Genomic DNA, 18,928 nt, shown 5'->3' on the forward strand with positions numbered 1-18,928 from the left:
AGACATTTAGCAGACAAGAGTGACGGAGTCATGGCCACTCGGTTAGAAACGAATAGATAAGACCCTTAGGTGATCAATGTCTTCTCGCTGTCAACCAATTTAAAAGTGACGTATAAAATGGCAAGAAAATCATTTTAAAAGGAGCCTTTAGCTTACGAAGGTCGTATAGTACAGCCTTGCGATACTGATAAAGCTATTTCTGCATTTTAATATTTACTTTCGGAATAACAATAATCCAGTCCCGGTTAATATCGTATGAATTATGAATGACGGGGCTATTTCAATTATTTTTTATTTCATTTTACGACATTAAAAAAAGAGTACAATAAAATATACAGTAAATTATGCAAACGAAAAAAATTCTTTCACCACAGTTTTTATAAATGTCTTCGAAAGTAAATTATTTTAAATACTATTTAAACGACTAGACTGAAACTCGTTTTTTCACATTTTCCATCCCCGCAGTTTTCATCTCGTATTGTAGTAGTAATAGTAAATCTGCGGGAGGCCGGTACCATTCATTATGAGGGCCAAAATTACGAGAGAAAACACCCCGACAATGAGAAAGACAGATTTTTTATTTAATTGCCCGCGTTAAAATTACAATTTTAAATCGTTTAATTATAATGGTAAGAAACGTCCCGTTTAATTAGGTGACCTCGGCTAATGTTTGTCCCACTATCCGACTCTGTAATTAAATAACGCTTGTTAATATTTTATCTCGCTCTGAGAGGTCTCGTCTTTAATTTCGCAAACTTTCACCGAAGCCCTTCTTTTAATCGAGACGCTACAAAAAAATTGTCATTATATACGTATGTAATCATGAAGGTAAATTGAAACAATATTTCGTCTCGAGAAGACTCCAGGCACTCTCTCACCGAATTCAAAATGTTTTCTCAAATGTTTCTCCGTTAACACCATTTATTATTTAAATCCGCGTGGCTAATTTACATGACCATCACCTGTCCAACTATTACCGGGGTTGGTAATTAAACCTCGCGTTTAATGTTTTATTAATTACTACTAAAAGGTTTATATTATTTTTCCCCAGTTTTTAATCGTATATCCCCCGGGAGCCGTAAATTCTGGTCAGTTTTTCTATTATGCTTCACCTATCGGGTCATTCGCGTAGTACCAATGATGCTTTTTTTGTACAGTTTTTTTGGGGCGTTTTGTGAGTTTCGCGATTTTACTGATGTTGAGAATGGTTCATGGATGGCGAAGAATGGTGGTGGTGATGGTCGTTGTGATTCTGGTTGGGACTGACAATGCGTCCTGTGGATTCGATGACCCCTGTTCCGATTCCGGAAAGCATTCCGTGGTTGCCCGATGAAGAATGTTGTTGGAGGACGGACACTGGCGATCCGATGGTGGATTGAACCGAAGTGATGACCGATTCCAAGGGAGAGTGCATTAGGCCCGAGTGGTGCATTTGGGAATGCGATATGGGATGCATTCCTCCACCCGCTTCTCCGGTATGGTACAGGACACTTCGATGGATTCCCGAGCCATTGGATTGGTGCACCAATCCGTCGTCGTGTAAGATAGACTGTGGAGATACGATGAGATTAGATTAGACGTAATAACTGTATTGCAGAATGGGTTCGTAACAGCGCGGAGCCGCGACCAAATAACTGTTAATCGAGCACCATTCCGAACCATACTTACTTGCAAGTTTCGATTCAGCATAGCAGAAGTCGGGGTGACGGGAGAGGAGATGGACCGGGCGTCTCCGACTTGATCGGGACTTTGAGAATGTCCGTGCATCATGATGTTTCCGCTCGCGTTGCTGGCCGGGCTCCCAGAAGCCGGAGTGTGACTTCGACGCTGTTGAAGGTGACGATGAAGGTCGCTGGAACTGGCGACGTGATGCGTGCCGTAAGCCGGACCACCCAACATCGATCCGACAACTGAGGAATCCATTAAACGCGACGGTACGACGCTCGATTGCTGGTACGCTAGCATGTTATTAGCCACAACGGAGGATGACGACGACGTATTCGATGACTTTCCTTTAATTGTTTTTAAAACGATTTTAGAAAGATCTTTTAATGGGCGTGTCACTCGGGGGGGGGGGTTTCTGATCATTCCCCCGATTTCATCATTTCGCTCTCTCTCACTGTCTTAACAATACTACTTACCAGATGTTAATTTCCCAGATTTGGCGGCGGTTGCAGCGGCGGCGGCGGCGGCAGCGTTGCTCTTGGGTTTTCTCTTTCGGGTTTGGATGCCTTCTTTCTTCATGCTCGGAGGTCGCGGTACCTTTTTCGCGAAGGAGCAAAAAAGAATAAATACATTTTATAGCAGCGAGACGAAAGACATTAAAAAATCTAAAGAAAAGTTAATTGTTGGGTGCTCCCTCTTTAGTTAATCCCCGTGTATTTTCCATTTAACTCGCAGCGGGGAAAAAGAGCTTTAAAGTTTTAACTAAATTAAACTAGAATTGTCGTTGACTGATGTCGTAATAGCTGTCATTACAGTCAAGTATGGTTGACCTATCATTATTTCCAAATATTTGCGTATACCTCGTTGTTGAAAAGGAAAAGTGGACGAGGGGGAAATTTGTGTCGGGAAAATTAGCCGTAAAGTTGAGATGAACTATTCATCTTGGCCCTGAAGTGTTATTGTATTGTTCCAATAGTTACTATACCATAATTATATAGTTTGGGTTTATCCTGTTTACTATACTAACTGTGTTTATATTTCAACGTACTGGCTTTGTCTATTTACAAAAATATTACCTATATCCCGCATCTATACCCGAGTATGAGTAATTACTGTAACTTTATTAATAGTAATTTTGCAATTTTTTAATTTAACTTCTTTTATGTGTTAAATTTATTAGCACCGCTATATAGTTAATAAATTTATAATTTTAGATAAGCCTATGCTCAATTGATATCTACCGCTTTTGTAACTCGTCGCCTTACTTACTATATTTTAGTCTACTACGTCATTAAATATCTTCGTAAAACTATTAACAGAAGTATGTCATTTCATACGAGAGAATAATTCATTATCTTATTCGTCACCGAAAATTATCGCTACGCCGTCTTTGGTTCGACATTGAAAGTTAGATAGGTAGCTGCTAAAGCAGACGCTATTATTTTTTCCTCGTCGTCATTCGTAAATTTGACTTTATAAATAATAATACTTGCATTTTAATATAATTTTTGCATCGTTTGCTTATATTTAATAACTTTTTAATTGGTCGGTAGCAGACGCTACACCATAGGCGCCAAATCTTAGAAACTATAGCACCGTTACGCCACCTAGACTCGTTTCGGTCGCGAATACTGATACTGTTATTCGCTTAAAAGATGAACTTTTGCTGATTTTTGGAAATATGTTTATGGAAGATAAAACAATGTGGCGAAATTCATTAATATCATGATATTCTAAAACTATTTCATGGGCCAAATACATTTATGATCCGTAAATAAGTAGGAAAATCGCTCTTGAGACGGTATACGTGATTAATTTTTACATCTAAAATGGGTACTTCTATCGTAAGAGGTATATGTTATACTTCTGCTATTACAACGACAAACAAACGATTTTGTAAGAATAGAAGGTTCCAAATTGGTACGCGACAAAGTAATATAGTCACAGTTGTTTGAGCCATTTCCCAAGCGCGTAATTACTATCCGGTTGCATTTTGAGTCGGAGAGATTTTTTCTTCTGCTAAAGGAAATGACTCAATTACGATAGATCCGTAACCATCAACGACCCGAGTGTATAGGCCTTCGGGAATTCTTCTCCCGTATTGGCCGCTATACCATTACCTCGTCCTCGGTCGCACCGGGGGTACCATTGTACTTTTAATCGTCGCGTATAATTTCAGTTATTTTTAAATAAGTAGGTTGAGTAAAAATTGGAAGCTTTGATGTTGTTTAAACAGCTGAAAAGAAGGATGCCTCTTTTCTGAGAATTACGCGAAGACTCTGAAACGTCATTACGTATCAAGCTCCCAAATTCAGTCACTTTCTTTCTCCAGCCCGCATCAAACGATAAACTTGTAATCTATCATCTTTATTTAAAGAAAAAAAATGAAGCTTCAGGGGGAAAGACACTACTCGTTATTGTTCCCAGAACGAGCTACCGTTTTCATCGAGAACGATCTAGTGTTTGTTTTCGGACTGACTAATGGGTTGGATATGTCTCAGATTTTATCGCCTTCTGCGATTTTACGTATACAAGTATTTCTTGGTTATTGCTACCGAGTTTTGCGTTTTCTTTAGCAACTGCAACTTGCTTTTGTTACGGATTTCGCCAAATGACGGTTATATATTTTATAAACTTCATTCATTTTTTTCATTCACAAATTTTAATAGATTATTAATGGATTATTCTGGTTTTAATAGAGATCATTTTCTAGAATGCGAAATACGTAGGTAGGTTTATCTGATAAATTAATCTTTAAAAATAAATTATATTTCTTAAAATAGTATTCAAATGTTGTAAAATAGTAAAATTGTGATCTATCTATTGGTATTTATTTAAAACTTTAATACTTCAATAATAATTTAAAATAATTTAGAAGCTTTAAACAACCGATAGTTGCTTTGTTAATCGCGCTATTGATAATCTTGACTATGGAGGTTAAGAAATTCCAATTATGATTCTTTGAATTTGGAAACTATTTAATCAATTTTAAATAAAATAATTTGTTTGATTTTTTTTAATTTTTAAATGGTGGCTCATCATATTTCTTATAAAAGTAATAAAATCATACGTGTAGTAAAATTATCTACATTTTAAATTTCTTTGCATATTTTATTTAATTTACCCATGAGTTTTATTGTCTATACGTAGTTCCAAATTATCAATTTACTTTCGTTATTAACAGGTCTACGTAATTACGTAACACTAATTGAACACTTTATTTGTAGTACGTTTTTAGTAATATATGTTATTGGTTTATGCTGTTTTATTTACTTAAGCACCTGTTAGTTATCATGGGATAAGAAATCAAACTTCAATTTTAATGTTTAGTTCAATACTGATTAAAATTGAGATATTGAATTGTTTTATAATTACTAAATGGACGTAACTTTATAGTTACGATATCCATTCCTCCACAGTAGGTTAACAATTCGTCAATGTCCGTTTATATTTATCGTCGGTATTAAATAACTAAGCCTACAATCCTTGCCCTTCATAATTACCATTAATTTAAGAACTTCCCCTCAAATAAAACAATACCTAAACCAGCCATTCGAAACTAAATCATTAGCATATTAGGCTCGCGTTGTAGTCGGGTTAAAATCAAGCGTAACGTTAATAAAGATAACGAAAGCGTCGGTGCAGTAATATTTCCGAGCTTATTAAGCCCCTTTTTTTGTCAACGAGTCGGTAAACTTTACGTTTTTCGTCGACCCTTTGACTCCGCGGTTTATATAACAATAAATCAAGATTAGCGCTAAACGCTTGTTGGTTTTTACGACTGCCCTGTTTGTTAATGCCCTTCTAATTTACACATCAACTGGCGAGAGTATAGCCAAGAAAACGCCATTCCCACCCAGAGTACGACGAGGGTGGATTGCTAAGATAGTAATTAAGGCTTAAACGCATCCGCGTCTCGGTAAACTAAACGCGTGGTAAAGTCTACGCGTAACCGTTCATTATCTAGGATTGGGAAGGTAAGGACTTGTACGGCTATGAATATGGACGACGTTACAGTCTCCGGTAGTGGCCTTTAGTCGTGTGGAAAATTTGAGGAAGCCCGCGTTGGGTGTCCCCCGGGGCTGTAATTCGGTAGGCCCTCCAAATTGGGCGCGTGATTATCCCGTGGTAATGGCTACCTTCTCCGGTACGAAGGGGGGTCATTTTTTATATTTTTTTGCGCTTCTCGAAAAGTGGCCGGTGTAAGAAACCGAGAAAATGATAATAGTTCCTTATCGGGGACATCGAAAACAATGATGGTTACGTTTTTCGGCCTACCGGTTACGGGATTCATATTACGTACACGCGTGTAAATTTAGCTTTTTCACAATCACGACGCTACTCGCGTATAACGCCATTTTGTTTCACCGATTTTCAACCGAATTTATATGGTCGGAGGCGGGATTGACACGAACTATCTTGTTCGCAGTCATTTTATGGTAATTAGATTTGATAATGTTTTACCATTTATATTGGTAACTGTAGTGGTATTCACCAATATGCTAAACGTTATAGAAGTTTGATTTTTAATCAAGGAATATGTCTGTGCAATAAATCAAATATATATATATATATATATTTATATATATATATATATATATATATATATATATATATATATATATATATATATATATATATATATATAAAATTATAATGCTAAGCCTTAAAAAGTGCCACAGATTTCTTAAAATGGAGATCACATTTATTTATTAATTTTAGTTAGTACTCCAGAAATAACTACTACGATAATAAAACTCGTTGAAAATACCCAATAATCAATATTTAAGTTTAATTAATTTTTTTTTTGGGTTGTAAACTATTTTTCAAATAAAAATCGAATAAGATTGTAAAAGTCCGATGTTCCTGAAAAGAATTGGTCGCCTCTACTAATTGGAAATGACAATTTAACAACGCGTATATTTGGTTTTGTTGATGCGAAAAGTCATATCTTAAACGGGATATTTTATCGTAGTTAGCTTGATCGACAACTCGGTGTTTGACCGGCCATTTACCGGTATATTTGGGAAAGTTGAATGAATGAGCAGACATTGAAGTCTATAATCTCGCGTTCCGCAAACCGCGCTACGCGTAACTGGCGGGAGCTCCTCATTATATCGTCCACACTGGCCGGGCCGCTCGTTCTCTATTGTAAACTATCTTTTACATAATGCTCACTTCGATTTTATCAAACCTAGAATTACGTACTAGCCTTATAATGATAGTTTACGATTGTTATTTTAACAATTGACGTGAAGTCTCAGAGGACATTTACGGTCCGTCGACTTGACTCTTCTATCGCGAATGCTCGATATTGTACACTTACATTATGAAGTTTGAAGTACAATCCGCAGGCGTTGCACACGGGTTCCCCCTGGTTATTCCGCCGCCATAACGTGGTCGAGGCCGTCTCGCAGTTTGAACACGTCAGTCCTTGTCTTCTATTGGCATTTTGCTGCGATTTAAAACGAAAGTTATCGGTTAATGCGCTTAAAAACTATCTTCATTTTTCTACGATTTAAAAAAAAACGGCATTAGAAAAATTTAACGCGCTTATAACCCATTAAATCGGCGAACGTGCAATCCTTTCGAGTATTTAAATAACGCTCCTAAATGCTCGATAGAATCGCAACGTTTTACGGTTCGCGTTTTTGAGCAGATTTTACACCCTTTTCATAAGCGCTCGCGTTACGCCAACTAGCTCGAGTTATTTTTGTGGCTTTTTAAATAATAAACTTTAGGCCTTGCCCGCGGTTATCTACGAATATCCCTTTAAGTATTTTACGCAAGGGCGCGATTTTGGGAAAAGTTTTCGCGAGTCGCTAGTTTCCCAATCTCAATCGCAACGACGCTGGTGCGGGATTCACTCGTTCGAGGCCACTGAAATATCACTTCGTGATGGATTTATAGTCGAAGTTGAAGCCCGGGGATACTCCGTGTTTATACGTATACCATGGGAAGCGTTTTAGGGTCGCGACTGTCTTGTCCTTTGACACTTTGACGGAAAGAAATGTCTTTTAAGCACCGCCGGCTCGTAAAATAAGATTTCCCTTATTCTCCCTTGTTCTATTAAAAATTTCTATATAAAAGCGTTTAAGGATTTAAAGTCGGACTTTTAGCAACACTTCGTAGTAGTTCTAAACAATATCATTTCATTTTGTCCACCTAGACTCTGTACCAATTATATTAACAAATTAAAACACCACTTAAGATATATACTTTTAGAAAAATCAAACAATTTAAGAAATCCTTTAAAATTACCAAAAGCAAACGTCTAATCTTAACGTCTGAACTTTGGAATTCCAGACTTTTAACGTTCCAACGTTGCTTAGAAACAAAATGCTATAAACTAACAAACATTCGTTCATGTAAATTTCCATCGGGCGTCTCGACAGTCTTTCGCAAAAAACTTGTACCGATTTTTAGACCAGCCCGAAGCTAAATATGGCCCATCAGAGTGCATTACTCCTTGACTAAATTCGGAGTTGTACCGATGTAACAAGGTGCGGGTTGAAATACGCAGGTAATTTCGATGGCGGAGGAACCTTCTCTTCTAATTAGGCCCTTCTCAAATCGTCCGAGACATTTTTATTAGATATTTTTTCTCTTCACGCACGCGGTATATATATATGGATATATATATATGTACGTTGAGGCGGGTGGAGTACACGATGTTAAATCAATCTGGGGCTGATGGTTGTCGTTTTATGCCCTTCGCCTTGGAATTTTATTCGAGTCGGAGAATTTCGGACGACACATTTTGCGTGGGCCTCTTTTTGTGGGCCCTCCGACGCGGTGACACGCTACCGAGTCCAGCGTCACCCTATACTCCTACCGAAGGCGAGAGAGGGTGAAGTCGATACCCCATTACGGCACCCGGGTATTACCCCAATCAGGCCAATTTAGTCGGGCATTTAAGTCGCTGTAGGTCTGGAATCGAGCGTAATTTGTGTCCATCCCAGCAGCGGCTAAATTCGGGCACGCTGCGAAGATTTACGAGCGAGTCCCAAATCGTAAATCGCGACTGGATTATTTTCACTCTTCTTTCTCGTTTTTAGGGCGTGCGAATTTTGGCCCATGTTCCAGCTTATTTGTATCGAATTTTTGGAGGGGTTCCCATCGCTTTCTTACACCTGCCCTTGTTTCATTTTATTTTTATTGTATTAACTCCGAAATTGTAAATGTCAACTAGCGAGAATATATTGTCCGTTCGGAATTTTTACCTTTCTTTTTGCTTTTAATTTGTACCGGGTTTTGGAACGATGGTACGCTATTTAATTGGGACTAATTTCGAGAATTTTTTCTAACGTTAGCCCGCGATAACGTTGGTGTAATATATCGAGGATCGGAATTTGGCTAGAGCTAAAAATATCCGATAAAGTACCACGACTGATAAAGGGTATATATTTTTTTCAATTAAAATTTGAACTTGGCAGGCTTAAACCGTAATTGTTTTTCGAAGATAATAAGTTGATGGTTTAATTATTGAATTTTTTAAAACCCGAAATTCCAATACTGAAAACCGATTTAAATTTGATACTAAATACCAGTATAACATTTAATATCCTTCAAAGAATTTTATATTATTTTAACAATTAGATTAACAAAATCAATTGGTTAAAGACAAATTAACTATTAAGGTGCCCAAATCTATAATATCCCTAAGTTACAAACAGTAGACACTAACTCGACTGCTTTACTTAAAAAAATATTCTTGATAAAATTCAGTTAATTGATGTTCTATTGTATAAATTATTATAACTATGAACCTATACTAATTTTAACAGATTCACTCAACTAAACTAATGATTACCTATTTTTAAATACACATGTTATATTAAACTAAACATTTGGCCTACCCGGCACAAGCGGTGCTCAATGGGTGGGCCTGAAATTTTATGTAGCTAACTTTTTCTGTCAAACAAAATAAAAATAAAAATAATAATTAAAATGGCAGTATTAATTGTCTTAATTTGATATACTATTATTTGGACTTGTTATAATCAGCTAGGCACCACCGCAAGAATAAGTCAGCGAGCGACTTTAAATTCCATTATGAAAGATAGAACAACACTGACATGTAGGAGAGTACACGAGGTATTTATTGTCGATTTGGTTCAAAGTCGGGCGTGATGTAGACCTATATGAATTATGAAATTTCCCAAAAGGAGACGTTGCACTACCCATTCGATATTCCATGGCAACCGAAAATGTTTTTGACCACTTAAATAAATAAGATTTTTTCCTTATTTTACCCCAAAATTGTTACAATTTTACCCCAAAAATGTTCGAACTTACCCAAACTTGAAGAAATCAATCTAAATGTGGTCTTAATTATCCATTTCGTGATTTTAATTTTTTTTAAATTTTTATAGGTGTAAAACCGAGAAAATCCCATGCTTTTTTAAATGTAGAATTTTTTGTTTTAAGTGGTAAAAAACATTTTCGGTTGCCATAGCAAATCGAATGGGTAAGTGCAACGTCTCCTTTTGGGAAATTTCATGCCTTATAAAGGTGTGCATTACGCCCGACTTGGAACCAAATCAGCAATAAACACCTGGGGTACTCTCCTTGTGAGTTTGAGGAGTTTCGTTGTATCCCGAAATATCAAAAAATGTCACTTACGTTATTAACAACCCTTCGATGTGGCCTTTGAATGGTCCTGTTAATTTCTCCATTGTCTTTCATCAATCCGCAAGCGTTGCACAGGAAATTCCCGGAGCCGTCCTTTCTCCAATGAGGAGTCGTGGCTCGGCCGCAGCTCGCGCATTCGGGGCTGGCGTTGCTCCTCTGCAACGTTGTCGGGAAATATTCGCTTTCTTCTGCAACCAGCCACATCATACCAACAATTAAATCAAAGGATACACCCCTTAATAACTGGCAAACACTAACTTCATAGCTATTGCCAGAAGGTCGATTTATAACAATTAGCTAAGGTAAACTACTTCAATCTGTTCCATTGCGCCGAATCCCATTCGACCGAAAAAGCCGCACTTTGGAGGATTTAGGATTCAGTTTTATCCGTTTCAGCATCTGTCAGAACAGCATGCAGTGTTACCTAACGTAACCTAACCTAACCTACAACAGAGTTAAAAATATATTAAAACTCTTCCATAAAAAAATCAAAAGGAGTAGAAAGAAAAACTATTTTTTTACGGTCGCTCAATTGTGAATATTGCGTCGGTCGATTAGAAAAATACAAAACCCGCCTTTGGGCTCATTTCATCAAAAACATTGGCGGCATTCGGTCTAATGGGAATTCGGTCGAATGGGATTCGGCGCAATGGGAAGATACCACCTACTTGAGGAGGGTATATTTCAAAATAATAGCAATATTATAATTGTAATATGAACAATCAATAAGATATCTTTGTTTCACTAAAAATTAAACGAGTAAGGATTTAGAACTTATACTTGAATAATTAAAATGGGAAAACGCTACAGTAGACTGGGGTATATAGCAACAATAAGCACCTAAAATCATTATGAGTAGAGCACGGGATTTGGATAAGAAATATCCGTTTTGTTTTTATCCATAACCGAAGATTATCCGAATAAAATCTTAATTTTTGGATATTAAATCGATTTATAACCGCGAATAATATCCATAATTAAACAGCCACCCGAAATGATTATGAATAATCGAAATTTTGGGGGCTAATTTATCCGTTATCCGAGCTCTAGCTGTGAGAAATAATGTCGTCATCTTTTCGGATCGAAATAAAATTCCACAAAGGGTGCTCGAAAAAATTGATTTAAAACGTATCCCCGAGACTTTAATAGCAAACAGGTGTAAAATTGGCGCGCCTAATGCGATGTTAAACCCGTAAATTGCGAAATATGAAACGGTTATCACTCATAGAAGAGAAGTTGGAATAAAAGCGGTTCTTAAACTTCTCTTTGTAGTTATAATACTTTTAAAAAAAAGTATGATTGTTAAATTACACAGTGGCGATCCCAAGAACACTATTTTCTTATCAAAATACCCCCCCTTAAAGAGTCACGAGCGGCGGCCGCCCATCGAGAAAACGCGACCATAAGCTTTCCCGTTCATCCTTCCTTCGTACGGGTTTCCTCGGAGCAGACTTCACCGACGTCCAGCCTCTTATTAGTGCTACGGTTTGAATTCTCCGTCTCGAAATCGTTTTGTCCGATTCCGATGATCGATTCGGGCAATTACGTCCCGGGATTATATATCGTGGGAGGTTCCCGTTCAGAAACGACCCGCCACATTCTCGCCTAAAAGCGCGTGCAACCGAAATAATGGAGCGTTCGGCTTCTCGCGCGCCGGCCGCGGCTCAATCCTTTTGAGGCCCGCGCTAAAGTGAGTTGCGTGGTCGCGGCCGGAAAGACGATTTCTCATCATCTTCCACGTTTGCCGGGTCTGCCCTGTATTTATTAGCAACGCGCGGTAGAAGGCGGGGTGCGCGTGCGGTCTTTTCTTTACTATTACACGGAGAGTTGTGACCCCGGCGAACTCGGAACGATGCATTTTCGTCCCATCAAGAAACGCGAATTAATTTTTTGCTTTATTTCCAAAAACGAATTGCGTTGCGTTCGTGAGCCATACGTTTGGGTGAAATTTGTATTATTAATATTAATATTATTATTATTAGTGTTATCTTTATTTAAAACTGTTACAGAATGTAACTGAATAAAATGGAATTTTCGCTTTACTTTAATAGGTCTAATTATTTATTTATATCTAATTAAAATTTAATTTATCGCGTTTAATAAGGGTACGATTTTAATAATATATTTTATCTGTTTATTTGGTTTATGGATGAACTCGAAACCTGATAATATCCTACAGTAAAATCGTATAGGCTTATCCAGAATAAGGTAAAAATATTAGGAATTAATTATCTACAAGAATGGTGGATGTAATTATTAGTTAACTACCGTTTCGTCTGCCTTGAATGTCCTGTTGATAGCTCATAAGCTGGACGGAATTGTCTTGGTAATTGGGCGTCCAGGAATCGGTTCTCAAGTAGTTGTTGGAGTAGAAGCCGCCGTTGGCCCGCGAGAGTTCGGCCTCGGTGGGAGAAGCGAGGCCGACGAGCGAGTTGGAAGCGGCGGACGAGGCCGATCCGATTCCGCTCGCCGACGCTCCGGACATCATCGGCGACGCTATGGTCATGCCGTACGGTGATCCGCCTCCCTGCAGTGTCGCCAAAAAAGCGTACCGCCGTTAGAATTTTCGACAGCGAACGTTAGATTCAGAAATGGTACGTACGCATTGCTGATAGATGTGATGCCCTTGAAGATCCAAGTGATGCCCTTGGACTTGGTTTTGACCGGCCCAAATGGGGGACAGGGCCCCGCTGGGCACTTGCTGCGAATTGTACTGTAACATGGTGACGACCGCGGATCCCGGTAAGGAGTAGGTGGCGGTACCGGGTCCCCCGTGTTGCAGGGAAGCCGATGGCATCAAATTCTGGACGCTCTCGTAACTCTGAGCCAAAGCACTCGGGGAATGGTACAAGTATTCTCTTTTTACCGAGAAAAACGCAAAATATATAATACATAAATACATCATCCGCTTGATTTTAAAATCATTGGGCTTATAGATAATTAATATTGCAAGTTTTACTACTTAAACATACGTGTATTAAATTATGTAGGTTAAAAATGTGCAAATAGTTCTGGTAGAAGTAATTCACCGAAATATAGTTTGAAATGTAGCATTAAAAATGCTAAAATTATTTCCGATCACACTAGCATACTGTGAAAACATTACTACATGTTTTCACACTCACTGAAGGTGTCTTAGAAAATAATAATAAACGTTTAAAATCTAGGTAGAATAAAATATAACCGAAATGCGAATCTACGGAAAATGTAAGCATTTCGAATATTTTATAAGTCAGCATCAACACCCACACTTTCCAAGTATAGAGAAGATTTATTTCGCTGTTACAGATCGCCTTTATCTGGCGGGATCAATCTGAAATAGTGGGCTCCAGACCTGCATAGGCGTTACGCAAATTCGTCCACGTTACGATTCGCGATAAAACCAAAAAGTTCTCTTAAATATTTTTATACTTTTCAATGGGAAAAAAAGCGTTTTGAAAACATGGAATTGATAGAGAAAAACATAGAAACCGATAACAATGTTGTGATGGGTAGGGGGGGGGGGGGGCAAACGAGAGACTATATAAAGACAGGGGGATAACGGGAGGGGGGAAATAAATTTGGAACGTTATCAATTTTTCCACCATTAAAATAACGCGGGGAGGGTATTCCATATGTATAAATCATGCGCGCAACCAACGGATATCTCGCTAATAAAAAAGCCGTATAGATTAGGTTATTCTCGCCTCTTAGGACGATTCTCTATATAGGCGTGATATTGATAGGGTGGCGCGTAAGTTATACCACTCTTCGGTTCATGCCCCAAAGGGGTGCATCGCGTACGAACCGTTAAACAATGCGCCTACGTGATGTTAATATCAGTCAGATCGGATATCGCTAAAACTATATCGAGGGGTTGAGGTATACTTTCAATTTTTAATATATTTGTTTCGCGAACGAATACACACATTTTCCCGTTTTAGAAAGTTATTTAAACGATGCCTAAAGATAATTTATAGCCAGTTGGCGAGATAAGATTAAGACGAAATTCTTAAGCGTTGAAACTCGAGACCAAAATAAAAACTAGTAAACTTTGAAACATTATCCCCATTATTCCCTAATTTTGGGAACAATTTTAACCGGTATCGCCCTTGGCCTAGGACGAGTTTAATTGCCATAAGTACCCCGGGTACGATATAGTAATATTTGAACAAAACCAGAAAAGGTAATTAGGTACGACTCGATTCGTAAAATAATTTTCATTCAAGATAAGACTGACTCGGGGCAATTTGACGCGGCAATTTAGAATTGAAATATTTAGTCGAAAGTGTGGCGAGATATTGACATTCTATCACAAACTGGTAATTGAGAGCGAGGCTATGTAATTAGTCGAGAGAGAGAGAGAGATAAAAGTGTCCTACCTTTGATAGGATGCGGCGGTGGACGAGGAGCAGTAGTTGCTTCCTGGGCTCCCGGAGACGCTGTACGCTACGGGCGGCATGTTCGTGTATGGACTGACCATGGCCTGGGCGCCGACCGCGTTCAAGGGGGTGTACTCGAGCTGGTCGCCTCGGTCCTCCCCTTCCTCCTCCGGCGGAACGTCGTGTCGCTGTTGCCCGCCACCAGGGAGCGCCTCGTTCAGCGAAGGGCTCAAACTCTTTAGGTTGCTGATGGTGCTCACGGCGGCGCTCGTCTCTTCGTCCCTCGCCGCGTGTTCATCTTCGGCTTCGGCGTCCCCGGGGGCCAACAGCGCTTCCTTCCCTCCCCTTTCTCCGACGCCATCCTCCAGGTTTACTCCGACCACTGACGATCATAAATTTAAAACCACTTTTTTTATTAAAAAAAATATTGAGAAATGAATTAGAAATATTGAAAAAACTAAAACTTAACCTTCACTTTTTGTCGTAAGTAATGACAGCTAGATATAAGCAATTAGGGGATCTTAAAATCAATTTTGCGCGTGAAAATACGCTGCCATGTTAGGGTGTAAAAGCAGGTAAATAAGTCTGCTATACCTCACAATTTAAAGGTACTGTCACTCGCAAAAACGTAATCTTGAAATCGGGCAATTTTAACATTTTCGAAATAAGAAATTTTAGCATTTTTTATTAATGGTTTTAACCGGCTTAAACCATCGGTTACAGCCATACTCGATTTTAAATTTTTAAAAAAGCCGGTTTTTTGGCAACCCTGTCGTGATTTTTTTTTCGCGGGTTTAAATTATATAAAACCTTTTATTTTTGTCAATTTTGATTCCATTATAAGTTGCGGAACGTTTATCAAATTTTGATTTTTAATAATTTGAGACCTCAAAGATGCGTTCGTTGTAGGACGTTTTATCGATTAACGGGAAATCAAACGCGAGTTAAATATCTCCAACTTCAAAGTATTAATTTAGCGGTCTTCCTTCTAATATTTTTCTTACTTTTTATGTCGGTCATTAACGGATTTACTGCCTCTAGATAAGCCTACTTTGATTTGGGTTTGTTTTTCTTGCTATAAATCACGGATATTTTGGGTGCCAAAGTGTCATTTAAATTTCTAAAACAGGTTAAATTATTCGCTTAATCTAATTAATAAACTGGTCTATTATTGGCCTACTAGCGCCTGTAAAAGGGTTGGCACTGTATTGCAGGGATGAGTATTAATCTAAAAATAATTGAGAGTTGCTTTTTATTAATAAAATAAGCTAAATCCTTTCTTATAAATGTTGCCTTGTTAATAATCTCATTGTAACGTAATCTGTTTCATGAAGTTACTAAGATTTTAATATATTTTATATATGAAAATATATATAATTATATGTATATAAATATATGTATAAATATATAAATATATAAATATATGTATATATATATATAAATATAAATATATTATTTTAAATTATAAAATAATGTGCCAGGAGCTTTTGTCATTCATAGCGTTAAACTGCTCTACCAGAACTCAAAGGCAGATAAACTTGTTTTACCTAACAAAAAATTGCCCTCGATCTCTAAAACGAATAATGGAAAATTCTAATAAACACGCACAATCCATCGACTTTTTCAATAGTTTGAAAATCGTATCAAAAAATATAAAGATTGTGTCTTAAAATGCTGTAATACATACGACAACGGTTTTATTTTTAATTATATATACTGTATAACTGTATTTATTTTAAAAGTGTATTTAATTTTAAAAATAATTTATTTTAGTTCTTGTAGTTGTACCCACAAAAAACACGATGTTACAAAAACCTAATAATTGTAATTATAATTTAATTTTTTGTTTTTGTAATGAATTTACATGTATGACGAAATATTCTTTGTATTGTGGTACGCTGTGTAACAACTTGCTGGTTTGTAAACTGTTTTGTTGCACGTTAAACATAATTCAATTCAATTCAATTCAATTCATATAAATATATATATATATAATTATATGTATATAAATAGTAATATTAATAGTAAGTGTAGGGAGCTGTTGGCTCGCGTGGCATGAAGGGCTTTCTACCACCCTCCTAGCTGATGATTATTATTAAATATATATATAAATATTCTTACCAGCTTCAACTACATACGGTGGTTGAGGTCCAATCGGGCTTTCCGGCCCTGAAGCCATTGGATTCGGTAAGAGGATGGCGTAATGTCCTTGCTCCTCGTGATGATGTCCCTCCATGATGTGTTCTTGGTGGTGTATTTGTATAGCGTTACTGGACATAGGACTGACCAAAACGGATTGGGGCATGCCGGTGACCTGTTGTTGGCGCTGCTCGTGTCTGATTCTTTCCTGATACTCTTGTTCCTCCATTTGCACTTGTTGGGCGTGCTCGTACTGCAATTGTTCATCGTGACCGTGACCAGATTGCTCGTTCAAGGGCGGGGAAGTTGGCGTGTCCATTTCCACTTTCACAGCCTGGTTTAAGTCTCTTCCCGGCGAGGAATCCCCAGCGGTCATCTCCACACTCTCTCTCACTTGACCGTTCTCTTTTTGATCCACGGTCGCTTTCGTCTCGGTTTGCTGTTGAGGCTCGTGCCAGGTTTTCCCCTCCATTGATACCTGTCAAGATTTTAAATAAAGCAAATGGGTTACTGAAGGCTACATTATGCTTGTAATAGGAATGTTTCACAACCGGTGCAACTGTACGATTACTTAGGCGGCTGCCACTGCTCAATGGTAGTGGTCAGCTAGTGGAAAATAAAAAACTGTTCCGTCCCAAAAATATAAAGATCTTGTTATCTATTATGATGATATGATGCTTAGGTGTTGCATTCTTACGTTAAATAGAGAGACCCATTCCCAAAACTCTATTTCGAGGTCCATTCTTTTAGTCACCAACGGCACACGCGTTTGTACGTGCACGACGAGGCACATAAAGTATAACATTCTGGCTTAAATATACATTTATGTATTATTTTAAAACTATATACATGGAGTGTACGCTTATTAATTCCACGACAATTGTTCGTTTTTTCCGCAGTCGGTGAATTTTAAAAAGGAACGACCCCCTGGTACTCTTGCTGCGGCAGAAACAGGCGCGTTTTTATTGTATGTATACTCTAACGTGTCTTTGTTGTTTTGTTTCCAATTCATCTACACCAATTGCTGATGGCAATGGGCGATTCTAAAGTAAAGGTTTTAATATATTTGGGAAATATTTACGCGGCTACTATTACTTCAGTGTCAAGTCTGTTTTTATTTCGAAACTATAATTGCTTTTTCATCAAAACAAATTAATTTTAACGAAGCGTTAATGAGCCGCGAGTCATCAACGCTTCATCCTAGCACTTTCTCAAAATGGCTGCCGTTTGACGCGTTTTTTTCGATCGAGTAAAGGCCTAGGCGAGACGCCCGAGAAGACAAGTCGAGGAGACAAAATGGCGGCTCAACTATACCTCACTTATCTATACTGTATTCGATGGAAACAAAACTGAGTCTTTTGAAACATTAGAGCTAAGTACATACCACATTGTAACTTTAGTTTCGTCCATGGAACCCGCGGTATAGATAATGTCCCGCTAGTGGACTGGTCACTCTTACACTCCGAGTTATTAAGTCCCTCGAGCATTTTTTAGGAATCGATCTGAATGGCGTGTTTCGACTTTTAATCTGCCGTATAACGAGTCTCTCGCGAATGCTAAATACTAAATATCAACTAGACTAGTTAACTTATAGCTTTTTTGATAAATTCGGGATAAGCCAGCTCCGAGAGTTCCAAGATAAGATCTTTGGGTATCTGTAAAGCTGATTAAAAATTAGACTCCGCGCCCCGTTTCGCGAGTGACCATAAGGCGCTGCTGTGTATAGTAAACATTATTGCCCAAGGGGTCCTAATCTTTCCCGCGACACAGAGTGAGGCTCGTAGATACCGCACTATCATATCTGCGAAAATTCACCCTTGTTAAGCGAGACAAAATCATCGAGACTTACTACAAGAGATTGTTATATCTTCGGCGCTGCGCTCCTGGTTAGATCGTGTCCTCCGGATCTCGTCCAGTTCCTTTACCTTCGAGAAAAGACACTCGGAAACCTCGCTTAACCCCGCTGTCGTGATGGCGAAGTCTTACTGTCCTTCTCAAATCGGGCGTTTCGTCTTCTGATGGCACCCTTGGTAGCTGCGAACCGTTCTGACGTGGATTGGCGCCGGGTCCTACTCGTCTTCCCTCCTCTCGCTGTCCTCTACTTTTGCGCATTAGGCATGCGCCGCCAT

At 38.3% G+C, this 18,928-nt stretch overlaps 1 protein-coding gene across 2 annotated transcripts; it reads right to left on the minus strand.

The window, feature by feature from the left end:
- Positions 1-312: 312 nt before the first annotated feature.
- LOC149940817 (uncharacterized) lies at positions 313-18,928 on the minus strand. Of its 2 annotated transcripts, none has more exons than XM_090178655.1 (10): positions 18,649-18,928; positions 16,782-17,277; positions 14,661-15,042; positions 12,902-13,157; positions 12,568-12,826; positions 10,291-10,487; positions 6,992-7,120; positions 2,142-2,262; positions 1,669-2,012; positions 313-1,549 (listed from the first exon to the last, which is right to left on the minus strand). In XM_090178655.1, the coding sequence occupies exons 2-10, from the start codon at positions 17,269-17,271 to the stop codon at positions 1,190-1,192; spliced, it is 2,538 nt and encodes an 845-aa protein (XP_090034781.1). In that variant the 5' UTR covers positions 17,272-17,277; positions 18,649-18,928; the 3' UTR covers positions 313-1,189. The 2 variants fall into 2 exon arrangements, with proteins under 2 accessions (XP_090034781.1, XP_090034782.1); XM_090178656.1 differs by lacking the exon at positions 18,649-18,928 and adding an exon at positions 18,184-18,315.

This window comes from Leiobunum rupestre, chromosome 6 (genome assembly GCF_980474605.1).
Source record: "Leiobunum rupestre chromosome 6, qqLeiRupe1.1.hap1, whole genome shotgun sequence".
NCBI lineage: Eukaryota > Metazoa > Arthropoda > Arachnida > Opiliones > Sclerosomatidae > Leiobunum > Leiobunum rupestre.